Source organism: Microcaecilia unicolor, chromosome 9 (genome assembly GCF_901765095.1).
Source record: "Microcaecilia unicolor chromosome 9, aMicUni1.1, whole genome shotgun sequence".
NCBI lineage: Eukaryota > Metazoa > Chordata > Amphibia > Gymnophiona > Siphonopidae > Microcaecilia > Microcaecilia unicolor.
In genome coordinates, this window is record NC_044039.1 from 5,294,695 (window position 1) to 5,311,841 (window position 17,147).

Genomic DNA, 17,147 nt, shown 5'->3' on the forward strand with positions numbered 1-17,147 from the left:
AGGTTAATATCTTACCTTCCTTTTAAAAACTGTTTAAATCACTGTTGGTTTGAGTAGAAGCAACATTTACTTTTCCATCCATCATTGAAAAGGTACAGTGACCCACAGTCTTTGCCACTGCTAAGAGATCTGAGACAAGATATGGAGTCTCGCACGACCCAAGCAAGTTAGCAAGCAAATTTTTCTGTTTTAAGGCCGTATTCTAATATAGTTAAATCAAAACTTATTTCCATCAGTTTGATATACAAAACTTGACACAACTAGGCATTATTGTACTGCACTTTCCTTCTGGAATGGGCTCCCAATCACTCCGCCTGGAATTGTCTTACCCATAATTTCTCATGACCTCGAAGACCACTTCCTTCTGGAAGCTTTTGGAGACCAAGTCAAAAGTGGGTGTGCTCATCCCCGTCTTGTCCTGATTAGTTGTGTATGTTGTTTGACTGTCACTAGCTACTTTGTTCCTGTTTTTGGATAATCTTCTTTGTGGTCCTCTTTCGTGTTATGTATTGGTCTTTCTTTCTCTTTACATGTTTCTTGCTTTGCCTACTAGGCAAGGAAGTACCTATATTAAATCCAATAAACCATAACCGTAGGCTGTGAGTTCCAATACTGATTTGAAGTAGGCTAAAGTTGTATGCAGTGTTGTATTGTCAAAATGTTGCTCAAAGCTGTTGTGTCAAAAAGGAAGACATATTGGTAAGCTGATTCTGGACCAGATTTAACGCCATATAATAAGTATTTGAATGAAAATTATGTTATGCCTTTATTACAGTCCTACATGCAAATACCTGAGAACGGAGACAACATTCCCACAGTGAGAGATTACAACCTGATGTTTGTTCACTTTTGTTAATTGTTTTCTACCCTTGTGGTTTACTGTTTACGTATGTCCATTCTTCGATTTGTTCTAGTTTCTATCCTTAAGCAACTATTTCCATGCTTTTAGAATTATTTGCTGATAATCATGGGTGTCTTATTTCTTGGTGTTTAAGTTTAAGCTCATCTCTTAGGTCTTGACAGCATGGTTGGCTCTTGGGGTGGGAGCTGGGCTGAGACACCAAAGGGAAACCATTCACAGTCTGGCGCCTCGAAGACTGAAGAGCAGGAGAGAGGAAGCTACACTCGAACTCTCCGATACTGGCCGGCCACTGCGGCATAAGATGTGGCAACTGCTGGTCCTGTGGCACTCTATCATGTCAACAGTGACTGGGGGGAGGGAAGTGACAGCAGACTGCTACTGACTGGGAACAAAGGTACTGCAGTGGTATGGGACACCAATTTGCTGGTTGCTATGTTTGGTCCTGGATAAAGGGCTGCATAGTATCGGTCTTATCATCTTTCCTTAGTATCTTGTTTCATCCGTATATCAAATGTTCATTAAGCTTATACCAAAAGGAGACAATTTCCAGTCCACGGGAACTTTGTACCCATGGCTCATGTACCTAACTTTCAAAGAAAATGTATCAATAGAAATCAAACAAAATAAAACATGGAAAAGAAAATAAGATGATACCTTTTTTATTGGACATAACTTAATACATTTCTTGATTAGCTTTCGAAGGGCAATCAAGAAATCAAGAAATGTATTAAGTTATGTCCAATAAAAATGGTATCACCTTATTTTCTTTTCCATGTTTTATTTTGTTTGATTTCTATTGATAACCTTAAGAGTGGACTAACACGGCTACCACACCTCTCTACATGTAGAACCCAAAGAATAGCAAGATTCCGGAATGCTAAAGAGTGACAAGATTCCACAGCAGAATCTCAAAGAGTAGCAACGTTCCATGTAGAACCCGATCTGAGGAAGAAGGGCAACCTTCGAAAGCTAATCAAGAAATGTATTAAGTTATGTCCAATAAAAAAGGTATCATCTTATTTTCTTTTCCATGTTTTATTTTGTTTGATTTCTATTGATAACCTTAAGAGTGGACTAACACGGCTACCACACTCCTCTACTTAAAGAAAAAGTAGATACACATCTTTCCTTTTAAAAACTGCTCACATATCCGAAGGACCCACAGAGATTGCACTGGCTTAATCTTAAGTAGTTTCTTGATGGGAAAACAGTGCATAAAGATCTGAAAACTCAGTCTAGGTCTATCTTTCCCAACCCCACCCAAACTAGATCCTGGGAATACTACTACTACTACTTAACATTTCTAGAGCGCTACTAGGGTTACGCAGCGCTGTACAGTTTAACAAAGAAGGACAGTCCCTGCTCATAGGAGCTTACAATCTAAAGAACGAAATGTCAAGTTGGGCACCTCTTCTCATCCCAGCTACAGTAGGCACAGCAGTTAATTTGAGCCAGAATAAGTGAGGCCAGTTTTCAGACATTCAGTTTACCTGTGCACATTGCTAGTTATCTGAACACATGATTTTTCATTTTTATAGCTTCCAGAACCTTCAAGATTAATTACATTGTTTTACTCCCCTTTTGTTTCCGTGTTCTTTCGTTTACCTGCTGTTGATCTGGGTTTGTGCAGTTTGGTGCTAATATAAATTAGAGGCTGAGTGAGAATTATATTTTGGTACATCAGCTGTACATGAGTAGGAGCATTCATCCAGATACCTACAGAAAATTACCCAGCCCTCATCTGTGCAGGAGTAGCTGAGTAAAAAGTAGGTAGGCCCATATTACGTTGAGGAAGGGAAGATGTGCATTGATTATGCTTTTTTAAATTGAAGTACATTATTTTGAACGGAAAACGTATCTCCAGTCAAAGAAGGTGCACGACTCAGCGCATAGTTTCTCCTAGACAGAGGGAAAGTGGGTCTTTACTGTCTCTTAAAACCGGTCTAACACTTGCAGTTAAAAGTACATGTGGGCAGTACTGAAAATTGCCCCAATTATATCTTAACTGATTTACGCTACCAAAACTCAGGCATAACCAACAAAGAAACAGATCTCTTGTTTACAGTCATTTTACCGTACGTGCAAAGAGGGTTATGATTTTTCTTCTGCAAAACATTGTAGAGTCCTGTGGCGGCAACACTCAATTTAGGGATTTAAGGATGTCGGAGGGATTAAAGGCGTTCAGGCAGATTATATTGTTCAAGAGATCTGGGTTTTCCCAACACAGACCTGGAGGCATACCTAACTGGTTTTGTTTATATGAATATGCGTGAGATTAGATTTGCATACGCTGGAGACCCAGTCAGCCAACATTCAAACACACTTATATGTTTGTTGAACGTATAAAATGTACCAATATTATATGTTAAATGCCAAATGTATAATCGCTTGCCTGGTGCTAACTGGGAATATCCATCTTCCTATAGAAGCTCTGAACTCGATCTTGACCAACCCAGAAACATAAATATGTGTTGAAAAGATGAAACAGTTTTACAGCTAGGACAAAGCGTTCCATATTACTACTACTTAACATTTCTAGAGCGCTACTAGGGTTACGCAGCGCTGTACAGTTTAACAAAGAAGGACAGTCCCTGCTCATAGGAGCTTACAATCTAACACAATAACTCATGTCCCGGAACACAGGAGCAGGAGAGCGACACACTAAAAGGAGGAGCAGATGCAGAAAGGTAAGGGGGTGGTGGCGGCAGCCTGAGTTTGGGGGGGGGGGGGCAGCAGCCCTGCCCCGGCTCTGTTGTTCGGCAGCCCTGGACTCACATTATTTAAAGTACTGCAAAGATATGGCAATTCTACTTTACTCAAAAATTCACAAAACTGTACAGAGTATAAGAAATCAGAAACTATCAAATTGCTTAGCAATACTCTGATGACAAATTGCAACCCAAGCATTCAGTTTAGACCCCAATATATATCAAAAAGTCGCCTCAAAAGCCCAGGGCACCCCCAGAACAGGAAACCTCTGCGATGGCCGACATATTGGCTTTTTCCTGTTAATACTGGGTTGTGTGTTAAAGATCCAGAAATGGTATCTCTTTGTCCAGTAAAAATCTTTCCAGTAATTTGCAGTAATTTGCTTGCAATCCTTGGAAAGTCTTCCCAAAAGAGATCCTTTGTTGTACTCCTTTTATCAACACAATGCAATTGATACAATACCCCTCAGGCACAGGCCACTTTCAGCTTTTAACTGTGTGCTGCTGATCACACTTTGGTCAGGGGATGGAGTCCAATAGGGAGATAAAGCACTCACTGCCCCTACTTAGCTGTTCTAAAGAATCACCCTGAACATCGCTGCCAGTAGTGAACCGTTCACCGACTGCCAGCAAACATACGACTATTTTGGAAAGGATGGAGAAGTCAGAATCCAGATGTCCACATCAGGACGTCTCACGTTTCACCAGTATTTCAGAACAGAACCTGCCAGCGCAAAGCCTATTGTAAAATATTGAAGAAATGGACATTTATACAATGGGTATGTGCAACATAAATATCCATTTTAGGAAACTAAATGTCAAAGGTTTCAAAGGGTTGAAAACCAGCCTGTACACATTTACCTCTGCCAGAAATATAAATATGGATTTTCCCGATGCTGTCACAGAGACTGGTATCCCTTGCCCATTTGGATTTGGGGAGGGGGGGGGGTGAGGAGGGTTGAAAACCACTGAGGGTTTAAGGGAGCAAACTCCCCTAATTCCTCCAGTGCAGTGCTGCTCAATCGGAGCAATTTACCAAAACCTAAACGTGCTGGGTAGCAGGTGCAAATCCCAATGTCGGTCTGTGAGGACATCAACATTTATTCCTCTTCTGAAAGGGGGAATAAACGTGTATCTTTTAGGCACCCCTCTAGTCCTGTTCCAAACACATCAAGTCCCCTTGTCATTTTCACATCCTTGGGTTTTTGACGTGCATATCCCGGCTTTGAAAAATGGGAACTCAAACATTTATGCAAGATAAACATTTAAGTACCGGTTTATGCACACCTCAACCACAAATATCCCTTCGAAAAATGACCTCCTTTGTGTAAAATATAACCACACTTTTCCAGTCATAATAAGAACAGTAGCCACAATTATGCAGAAACCATTGAAACTAATTGCATAGAAAGTCAATTTGTCAACTTCACCTGCAGAATACAACTTCCTGTTGGAACTGTGTGTTTACTGGCTGGGTCCCAGCTTTGAGATGACTGACATTGAAGTATGAAAGTGTGTGATTAATGAAGCCATGCATGGTCCCGTTGTCACTGTACATATATTGATACACAAGACGTGGAATGAAATCTGATGTGACAGAGATTACAAAAGCCTGGGAAGCAAAGAAAATACACTTGTGAATCCATCAAGCGGCTTGATTTCTGCATCTATGTAATTTCATTCATGCTAGGAGTTTGTGCATCCTGGAGTGATGCTGCCACATTTCTTCTAGATTAAGAAGAAATATGTCATGTATTGCATGATATAAATACCTTTGGGGGAATATTCCAGATAGGGGAATGGAAATGTCTGTATGACCAAGCAGTAATTAGACAATATACAATCTATGAAGCAGACATATATAAGCAATAGCAGTCTAAACACCAAGCAAGGAAACCAGACAGGAAGAAAATTTATGAACAGATGTGCTGCGCAAATATTATTAAAGGTTCAATTTCCTTTGTCGTAATAAATTTAAATGCCAGGCCATACTTGAGGTACAAAAATAATTGATTGCATCATATATCTGAGCTTAACAAACACACTTTTAGAGGTCAGTTTTCAAACTGTCTGCCTAGATCCAAAAGGTCATGTTTCCAGGATATCCCTTATAAATATGCATGAGAGAGAATTGCCTATGATGGAGGCAGTAGGCAGGCAAATCTCCTTCATCCATATTCATTATCTTGAAAACTTGACCTTGGCAGCCCTTGAGGACTGAGAATGAAGACCAAAATCCAAGGTGCAAAGTTTGTGAAGCATAAGTACATAAGTATTGCCATACTGGGAAAGACCAAAGGTCCATCAAGCCCAGCATCCTGTTTCTAACAGTGGCCAATCCAGGTCACAAATACCTGGCAAGATCCCAAAAATGTACAAAACATTTTATACTACTTATCCCAGAAATAGTGAGTGTGGGGGGTTAATTCCACGAACGCTAGTAATCGAAAGATTTATACGTGTAGCTGCTGCATAAATGTTAATCCCTAATTTACAGAGTCAGCTCTGTTTTCCCCGAGGATCTTGCACCAATTTTCAAGGGGAAAGCATGAAACTAGGGGCTTATATTCAACAACTGGTTTTATTGAATTTCTTCAAAAAGGTGGCAAATAAATCCAAATTCAATAAATGAATAAAGCATTGGATGTTTTGAAAATCTACCTCTTGTGCATGGTCTAAGGTGGGTATTTATCTGTGTTTAATCAAAAACTGGTTGAATAATTGTTTTTCAAATTATCTTTTCAAGCAGGGAGGAGACCCCCTTTTCTTCTTATCTAATTTTATGCTGAGAGAGGAATTTTCAAAAGCCATATACTCATGCAAACAGCTGTATATATGGGTAAAAATTGACCACCCTAATCTGTACCAGCCTCCTGATGTTTCAAAATCACCTTTCTTGGAGGAGGCAAACTGCCCTCAATCACCCAGGACACAGTCTATCAGTGGCAGGAAAAGCCAAGATCTTCATTCATTGATCGCACAGATATTTCTATTTCTACTGTGAGGTGACCTAGACTTCCTCAGTACGACACACTGTTTAACGTTACTGATGCAGGGTCTTGGAAATTCAGTGGCTTCTGGGGCAAACTGGAACATTTTCTTCCTCTTGGTTTAAGGATGGGACTTAGGTGGTTCGTAGACCAACAGATCGTTTTCTCTATACCAGGGATGCTGGTCCCAGTCCTCAGGGCACCTCCAGCCAGCCACATTTGAGGATATTCACTGTTTATATGCATGGGACTGATTTGCATTCGCTATCTACCTTGTATGTAAGTCTATCTTATGGATATTTATTGTGGCTACCTTGAAAACCCGGTTGACTGCCTTGAGACCACTGCAATACGGGGCAAATTCTACAGCTAAACACCTTGACTTTTTTATTCAGAGACGCCTTTGGAGCTTTCTAAGGTATTGCAGCAAGGGGACCTATAGGCACCGGTTGAGGAGATGGTGAAACGTGGAGACCCTACTTTAGAGTTCCTATTTTCCTCTTTGAGTATAGATTGCAAGTTTTTCCCCTTTTATCAAACAATGGTAAAAAAAAAAAACACACCTTTACACGAGTCTTTCCCACATGCTAAGGCCACTTTTACCACTAGGGTAAAATGGCCAAAATTCTTATTGTTGGTATTAAAGGCCACCCATTAATTTTGCCATTGGCGCATGGCCATTAAAACAGATTAGTGCATTAGCCCCTTACTACCGCCCATTATGTAGGCGGTAAAGACTCTTGTGCTAAGCATATGCTAATTGGTTACCTCACAGCAATATAGCTGTGCTAACCAATTAGGGCCCGATTCTATATATGGTGCCTAAAATTAATGTGCGTTAGGCAATTACACCTAAGCGTATTCTAAAACTATTCTAAAATGAAAAACTGGTGTAAATCCCTGAGCATAGATTTAACACACTCTGGCCCGTATTTTATAACAACGCACATAGATTTTGGAACGCCCATGAAATGCCCTTAAGAATACCCCTTTTTGCCTGTGTGCGTTAGAATTTAGGCGCAGTACATTACAGAATATGCTTAGCGATGTATGCACGTAAATTCTACTTTTTGCCAATTAGTGCTCATTACTTGTTAAGAGCTCTTAATGCTTAACAGATTGTTAAAACAATTCATCTACATGCGTAGTTATAGAATACGACTAGATTTATATGCAGGACTGCGCGTAACTCTAGACACGCTATGTAGAATCTGAGGGTTAGAGCAGAACATGTTCACTCTCCTCCTCCAGACATGCCCCCTGCGTAGGTAGCACACACACAAGGCAAAATTACTGCGGGACATCTCAGCGTGCCCTACGGTGCACCATTTGTTTTTGCACTGGTAAGCATGCGTTAGTGCTTACCGCAGCTTTGTAAAGGGTCCCTAAGTTATAATGATTGAATATTTATTAACCAGTGTGTTGGAATTTCTATATGGCAGTATATCAAGTTTTTCAATAAACTGTAAACCCTGAGAGTGCATGGTAGGTGCTTCTGGTAGGTTCCGTTACAGAACGATGCACTTGTGCTAGCCGTAGAGTTGGTGTAAGTGTGAGCGTGCACATGTAGCAGCTGCCCACGTAACTGAGCGTACGCTCTAAGTTACACTCGATTGTGGGACCTGTGCCTATGTCCCACCCATGCTCTGTCCTAATGTGCGTCCCCCTTTGCAAGGACACGCTATGCAAGGTAAGCAGAATAGCGCTTAGACGACCTGCTGGCATTTATCTACCTATGTGTGCACAGATGTGCATATAACATTTACGTAAGCACAAGTATTAGCGTCTATTGCACGCCGTTGCTCTCTAAGCCAATCAATTTGCATGATTCCATATTGGAGTAAATAGGATTTTAAAAACACTTATGCCCTGATGTAGCCCCTGATGTAGCCAAAAGTACTTACGTTTATGATAACTGAAAATTTGCCAATGCCATTCAGAATGTTATACCAGATTCCTGTAAGAGAATTAAAAGTGAGGGTCCAAGAAAACAACAAGGCAGATGCTCTGCAAACTCCAAGATGGAAAGACAACAAAGCAGATCAGTAGAAGAAAACCATAAATGTATTGAACAAAAAAAACCAAATATTCAAATCAGCCCGACACAGGCCGTGTTTCGCCCAGCAGGGCTGCGTCAGGGGCTACAAGCTAAATGACATAACATATAAAACTTTAAAGATGACAAACTAAAAATTAAAAAATGTATATAAATACATACACAATTAAAATACAAAAGTCAGAAAACATATAAATGAAAATATATCATGTATATATACTCAATACAAAATCAGTTAAAAACTTTTTATACAAAAACATATATAGAAAAATAATTAAAAATTAATATGAAGCAATTATTATACGTGGTATTGGTAATCTCTACGTATAATAATTGCTTCATATTAATTTTTAATTATTTTTCTATATATGTTTTTGTATAAAAAGTTTTTAGTTTGTCGTCTTTAAAGTTTTATATGTTATGTCATTTATCTTGTAGCCCCTGACGCAGCCCTGCTGGGCGAAACACGGCCTGTGTCGGTACTGATTTGAATATTTGATTTTTTGTTCAATAAATTTATGGTTTTCTTCAAGAGAATTAAAAGTGACATCTTTAACTGTGCTTTTCTTTCCGGTAACAGAGCCACAGCATATTATGGGCTCCTTTTATTAAGCGGCAGTAAGCCGAATGCGGGATTACCGCTCGCCATACAGGAGCAGCCCAGCGGTACTTCCCACCCCTAGCATGCCGTCATTTGCGGTGCTACAAAAATTTATTTCTGTAGCGCCGGAGCGTACCCGGCGGTAATCGAGCAGTGCGCAGACTGCCCAGTTACCGCCCTTACCGCCACCGACCATTTCCTGCAGGAAGGCGAGACAGCTGTGATAAAAGTGGGCCTCGGCACGCGTATAAAACACGCACAGACACCAGCACCAGCCCCGTTTTGCTGCAGCTTGGCAAAGGGGCCCCTATGAGTGCACACTGCAGCTGCGCCTGGCCACTCCAGATGAAAAACCAGCGCTCTCCATCCTTTCTTACATACCAATGTCTTTGGCTCGGACTGCATCGGGCCTTCGTAGTTCTGTGACAAACTTTTTTGCATCCAGTCGCACTTCTATAATGTTGTTCAGGAGGGCAAATACAGGTGCCAAGGGGAAGGAAGCAACAAACAGCGTGACAAAACCAAACTGGATGACTGAAAGAGAGAAAGGGAAGGAATTAGGGGGACAAACACAACCAACAGAGAGGAAAAACTTCCACAGACTATTTAAACATCTCCCTCCCATAAATCTCATTTGATTCCTACTCCAGTGAAATCGTTATCAGGCTCCCGCCTGTATTAAAATCCATGCTTCAGTTTTATACGGCCAATTTGAAAAAAAATTGTGTTTCTCGTCTTTACCTAACAAGAGCATTTCTGAAGTTTGGTTTTGTTTTCCAGGTATGAAGAAAGAATAAATTAAAAAAGGCCTTGAAGATGACTTTTGTGAGACTTGGAATTACTGTGCTTACTTGTCAGTCCTAAAATAAGTGCTCAGTTTAACCCAGTTCTCAGAAAACTCATCACATCAGGGTTGTATATACCATGGAGCATGCAAGGACCATCTTGACTGACCCGAAACTCATAGTAGGAAGTTAACTAAATGGTAAACTATTGTTAGGAAACCCAATCTTTAACTTTTGGGCACACCCTACATATACGATCTTAAAGTTCAGTGTTGTGCCAAACCACGAATTTTGCATTTCTGACCAAGAGGTTAATGCTATTATATAAAAACAGCCTTCATTATCTTCTGGTATTTGTTCTGGAATATTGCACAAGCTATTGCTCTAGCTGCCAGGAAAACCTATTGAATACAGTGAGACTCCCAGTGAGAGATACAGCAGTTAGATATGTCATCCCAAAATGGCAGCAGTTCAAGGCAGAGTGGAAAGAGTTTGCTATGTCCTAACCCTTCCTGCCTTATTTTTTTTTTTTTTAATTTTATGTATCACCTCTATCAGCAGACCCAAATCAATTTACACATTCCCACAAAACCGAGTAGAAATATGGACTTCCACTGGACATTTCTTCCAATTAATCACTTCATCAACAGAAAAGATTGATGTCTTGTGCCTTCAGAAGTGCCTCTCTCCTATATCAACCATGGGTAAGTCAATCTAAAAAGCCAACTTTTCAAGTTTCTATGAAATTCGTAGGTTGGCATGATTATGGATCTTCTTTGGTACTTCATTCCAACTAAATGGTGGGGCAACAGAAAAAGCCCAATGTCTGGCACTCTGTAGATATGCCTCACACACTCCTGGTATAACCCACAGCCCCTGACTCAAGGACCTTAAAGCTCTTTCTGTCCCCTATTCCTGTAGCCTGTCCCAAAGATAATCTGGAACCATTCCACGCAAAACCTTAAAAGTCAACACCAACAGTTTAAACCATGTCTAAAACTCAATGGGTAGCCAATGTAGGGAATGCAGGTGAGAGGTAACATAGCACTGCATTTAAAACATTTAGGAGAAAATATTTTTTACTCAATGCATAGCAAAGCTCTGAACTTGTTCCTGGATGATGTGGTAAAAGCAGTTAGTGTGAATGGATTTAAAAAAATGTTTGGATCAATTCAATATACTGACCCAGGGGAAGTCACTGCTTATTCCTGGGGTTAAGTAGAATGGAACGTTCTTTTTTGAGATGCTGCCAGATACTCATGACCTGGCTTGGCTACTGCTAGAAGCAGAATACTCTTTCCCCATTATCAGTCTGGTTGCCATGTTCTGGACCAACTAGAACCAACGAATACTCCATGGAGCCAAGCCCAGGTAGACTAGTTTTCAATAATCCAGATGCGAGATCACCAAATCTTGCCAAAACCACAAATGATAAATACGGTTGAAGTTACTGGACCATCCGTAATTCCAATAAGGTGACTTAGTCAAAGTTACTACCTGTTTCCATCAGCAAAAGCTATATCACTCCAGACTCCCAAATCCTTCACTGTATGGGACAACCAAATACCCATTCCACGCAACTCTGTCTGAAAAGGTGGGACTTCTTCCTGCCTGGATATCCATCGCACTTACGATTTTGTCACATTCAATAGCAGCCCATGAGCATGAAGCTACTTTGAAACCTCTTGGATGCAAATATTCAATGTTTGCAGCCATTCTTGACCACCTTATACAATGAATGGTAGACAAATAAATTCCTCGTTCCTTACCAATTCCCCCACCGCTCTCACAGAACGAATAATTGGAATCCCAAACAAATCACATCTGAGCTCTTCATCAGAATTATTTAAATCGGGTGATTCGACCCAGAGTTAAGGACAGAAAGTCCGAACTGACATTTTTGAAGGTAATTTTTTTGTTACATTTGTATCCCACATTTTCCCACCTATTTGTACGGAGTAAACGAATACAAGGTGATGTTGTGGTAGGACCACATAAAGGATTCGTACGACGGGAGAGTTGTGTGATGACCATTACGAACTTTAGTGTTGTTGTGTCACTAAGGCACTGTGGCTAGCGGCTGGCTGCCGGACCTCACACAAATGTGGTGGACTCAAACACAGGTTGCATGTAAAAGTCAAAAATACTTCATCTGTGCACATAAAAGGGGGCTCTCTCCTTCTCCTGCTCCAAGGGCGCCGGCGCCACTGTCCCCAGTCTCCACCTGCCTACCCTCAGCTCCCTTGACAGCCCCCTTCTGTCTGCCACCGGGCCCTCTGCATTTAAGGGAAAAAAATTTCTAATCAGCGCAGCGCCTCGCGTCTGTGTGAAAGCGGCAGATCACCTCGGGCCTTCCCTCAATGTGTCCTGCCCTTGTCTGATGTAACTTCCTATTTCCGCGAGGGCGGAGCACTGTGAGGGAAGGCCCGAGGAGAGGCGATCTGCAGCTTTCACACAGAGATGAGGCACTGCACTGCCGATTAGAGATTTTTATTTTTTTTTAATGCAGGGGGCCTGGTGGCAGACAGAAGGGGGCTGTTGACGGAGCTGAGGGTAGGCAGGTGGAGACTGGGATTACGGCGCCAGCGGCCTGGGAGCAGGAGAGAGAGGCGACAGTAGTAGTGATTGGGGGGGGGGTGGCGGCGGTTGCCCTGGGGTTGGCCTTGCCCCAGGCCCGGCTCAGTCTCTCGGCGACCCTGCAGCAGTGTTGCCAGGTGGGCGGTTTTACCGCCCAATTGGGCGGTTTTCCGCGACCCGCCGCGGGAAATTTTTGCCTGCGGCGGGTTGCGTTTTTTTGGGCTTGTTTGGGGTCTTTTGGGCGGTTTTTTAAGCGTTTTTTTCGGCCGCGGGGGGGCGGGAGTGACGTTTTGGGCGGGGTTAATGACGTTCTGGGCGGGGCCAATGACATGGGAGGCGGGGCCGATGACGGCAGGTGCGGGGATGATGACGGCGGGGGGCGGGGTGATGACCTGGGGTGGGGGTGTCAGGGGCGGGGTTTGGGCTGGATTTGGGCTCGTTTGGGTGGGAAAAAAATTTTCCACCTGGCAACCCTGCCCTGCAGTACTCTTCATGGGGCTGGCTCCTAGCCAGGCCCAAACACTCAGCAACTAACGTCACCTCAGGAATACTCTGCAAGGTAGGTTGTCTCCTACCTTGGCAGTCTTCAGTCTATGTATCATTGACTGCTTACAGTTTCCCACCTCAGGGAAACACTGTCTGGCTACTTCTCTTCCCTAGCACTCCCTTCAAGTACTGTAGCCTCAGTTGCCATTCCCTTAGAGACCTTTTGACTTGGGGGCCTCTTCCTGGAAACCTCTTCACTTGAGGCCTCCCTGATCTGTTCTGCCTCAGGGCAATGTAACCACCTCCCTGCCTGAGCCACGCCCCTTGACTAACAGGTGCAACTCCACCTACTCTAAGGTGGATCAGTCTCAGTAAGGGAATGATCCTATGGGAATCTGGCCACATACCACCACCTCCCTTCACTGGCACCTCAGAGGCAAGATATATGCCCACTTACAATGCACGCAGACCAATCCGCTCTTCTCCTGTTCGTTTTTGATGATTGACTTATTAGGTGGCTAGAGAGTATGAATGTCTTTTAAGCACCTCAAATAAAAGTGAAAGGCCTTTTATTCTGTTTGGTGGTGCTAGGATAACTTTTCCACTGGTGCACAGTAAGTGCTCCCACGTTAACCCTGAGTTAAACAGTTAGTGTATGCTAATGTGAAAGCACTAGCTGGTTATTTGTTGCATTTGTACCCCACATTTTCCCACCTATTTGCAGGCTCAATGTGGCTTACGTGGTACCGTCAAAGGCGTTTGCCCAGTCGGTGGATAACAAATACAAAGTTGTATAGTGATCGTTTGAGGTATAAGTGAAGTGTCGGAATGGATGAAGATTGCGTGATGTCCTGTTCGATCATAGTCATGCTGTGTTGGTAGGTGAAGAGGGTTACGTGGGATCGTTGGGGTAGGCCTTTTTGAAGAGGTTAGTTTTTAGTGATTTCCTGAAGTTCAAGTGGTCGTAGATTATTTTCACAGCTTTTGGGAGCCCATTCCATAGTTGTGCGCTTATGTAGGAGAAGCCGGCTGTTTCAATGTCCATTTCCCACCCTGCCATGCCCCCTTCCCCCAAAAAATTTTTTTAAAATAAATAGCACATGATTAGCGCAAATAAAAAAAAATGACCACAGGATGCTTTAAAGCGTCCTGTGGTAAGTCTTTCGTGGTATGCTAAGTCCATGTGCTTAGTCTACCTTCGTAATTTTTCCCCCAAATAAATATGTGGTTTTATAGATACAGATTCTACTCAAGCCTTTGAAAACTTCTCCCAAATGTATTTACAGAAAGTATTTTAAAGCCCTGCAGATGTTTGGGTTGAGACTGTAGGATGTACATGATAAAAACCCAAAATAAAGAATGTCTAATAATCTTGTGTTCATTGCTCATAAGAAAATCCGTTGCGATTCGTGCTGAGTACACTCATGATCAGAGTGGAATCATTGAAATTCTGAAGCAGAAATTTGTACTCACAGTTATGAAAAAGCATGAGGGGGAGCTGAACAAGAAACAGAAAACATGGCAGACACTCAACATCTGTGACTCATTTGATCTGTTATATCAGGAACAATGTGCCTGTGAACTGTTCAAAACATACTAATGGAAATGGCTCATGAAGTGACAAAGAGCATTTTAAGGTTTCTAACCAAGACATGACTGACATTTTCATTACGTGTGATCAATTCTTTTAACTATTCATTTTATACGGATTTTTTTTTCTCTTTAGTTGAGTCTGTTGTGGTTTTAGTTCTTGACCCCCAAATAGATGGAGCCCTGAGATATTTATGTAACATTCTGAGATGAAGTCACAGAGTGAATAATAGTCTTATTGATTTAATAACGGCTTGTGTTTTAATGTCTTTGAATCATGGCATGGAACGTCAGATAGGAAATGCAATGTATTTACAATATTTAAAAGTAAATATCAGAGATGTAGAACATGGTCCATATTCAAAAAGCCACCGAGCAGGAGATTTAACTGAACAAATGCGTCTTCTTAACTTCATCCATATAGTCAGACCAATACCCACATGGCATTGAACGGCATCTACAAGCTTTTTGTTGATGTGTCTCATTATATTTGTTAGATTCTAATGTGCTGGTTTATGTTGGATTTTTATGTATGTTTTTTTCTGTAACCCTCTTGGGGGGGGGAGGCGATGCATAGTGGCACCCATTAAATATGGATGCCACAGGGAAATTTACCAGGTCACGAACAGCAACCTATGTACAAAGGCCCTGGTGGTCTAGTGACCCCCTCCTCTCCTCCCCCACACCCCCTCCCAACCCATCCCTGCACCAAGAATGGCCTGGTGGTCTAGCGACCCCTCCCCTCCTCCCCAACACACCCTCCTGATCCCTAGCACCAAGAATTGACCTGGTGATCTAGTGACCTCCTCCCCATACCTTGAAAAAGATGGGGGCAGCAGGGCAGGAGCAACGCCGCCTTCCTCCTGCCTCTGGGCCCATCCTGTGCAAAATGGTAGTGCACAGCCCCTGTCCTGTGATTCACTGGGCAGGGCTAATCGCCATATAAGGAGTTGTCCTCATTATCTAGTGCTTAGCACCACACAGTGCATTCCAGGATGCACTGGGCAGGGGTTGGGCACCACCATTTTGCACAGGACAGGCCCAGAGACAGGAGGGGGGAGGTGTTGCTCCTTCCCTCCTACCTCCATCTTTTTCAATGTAGGGGGAGGGGGAAGAGAAGAGGGAGTTGCTAGACCATCAGAGCAATTTTTGGTGCGAGGGGGTCAGGAGGAGGTTAGGGTCCACTGGTCCACCAGGGAATCTTAAAGATTCAGGGAGGTTCACTGGGGGGGGGGGGGGGGGGGGGGTGGGGGGGGGAGCGGGAGGGAGCACAAGCAGGCAGCCTTTGCAAATTGCCTGTCTGCGTTTCCCTCAAGCTATTTTACCACAGGTCCCATTTTATGCAATGAGAGTTAGTTAACGGTAAACATGTCTTAACAATAATTCACATTGATAACTCTCCCCTTAAGTGATGGTGTGACGAGGCGATGGCGATCTTAACCATGAAAACTTGTCCAGCTAACTGCCAGAGTTATCCAGCTAAATCTTCTGAATCTCAACCTCTTTGTAAATCAGAAATCATTCATAAAAGTAATTAGATATGGATCTATCTTACTCATTTCCATATATTCAGGTGTCAAGCCAGTAAAAGGTTCCAATGAATGGTCAAGGTCCCACTGACGAGGTTCTCTGGAATTGCTCTCATTGCTCTCTCCGGTTTCTGTTCTTTTTTCTTTTAGTTTCCGATGCATGTTCTTTAGTTTCCTGGAATGTGAAAAACCTAAATTAAACCAATTTCAAATGAAAAGGAGGATTTTATCTAATTTTATCAAAAATGTTCAGAGTCAAATCATGCTTCAAAAATAATCCAGGCTCTCTTTTTCTCACCCTGTACACTGGTACTTCTCTGTTACAACAGAATGAAGAAGGAATATTATAAACTAGTTAGCTAAACATAGATTTTCCTGCTTCTCTACTCTCAGTAAAATTCAGGCATACAATTTTCTACAGGTAATTAATGTAGGCTTGAGGACGCCAAGAAAATAAGCTATTGGTTAATGTCTTATAAATCTGCACACAAGTCATTCATGGTTGGCCATGTTCTATTTCAAGATAATTCTGTGATACATGACTGAGACTTCAGGTCCGTGCTGGAAATCTGTGAAAGCATGACAGATCGTGTGTAAAAGAAGCCAAACATTCAGGCTTGCAGATGTCTAAGTCTTTGTTTATTTTATCGAACTTAGTAACCGCCTACCCAACTTGGGTTTGAAGTTGTGCATGATGCATTCAACTAAATACAAGTAAAAGTACATCAGAAAAATTGAACAGATACCATACCAGTGAAATCAGTGGCACACTTAGACATGCTTCTTTTTCCCAGTGTAGTTCCAAGAAATGTTTTATTTATTTATTTAAAATATTTCCCATTTAATTACCTAAAATTCTAAATGGGATACAACCAGTACACATGCTGTAACCCAATAATAAGGTCCCTTATTTTAGAAGCATCACCACATGTAAATAGTGGCAGATACAGGGGCAATGCCTTT

The 17,147-nt window shown here is 42.1% G+C and overlaps 1 protein-coding gene across 1 annotated transcript in view; it reads right to left on the reverse strand.

Moving 5' to 3' along the window:
• The window catches only part of ANO2 (anoctamin 2), a 242,727-nt gene that overhangs the window by 22,985 nt on the left and 202,595 nt on the right, over positions 1–17,147 (reverse strand). The window contains 4 exon segments of the mRNA XM_030215259.1: positions 5,001–5,182; positions 8,465–8,517; positions 9,599–9,751; positions 16,211–16,359. Coding sequence (XP_030071119.1) covers positions 5,001–5,182; positions 8,465–8,517; positions 9,599–9,751; positions 16,211–16,359 — 537 coding nt within the window.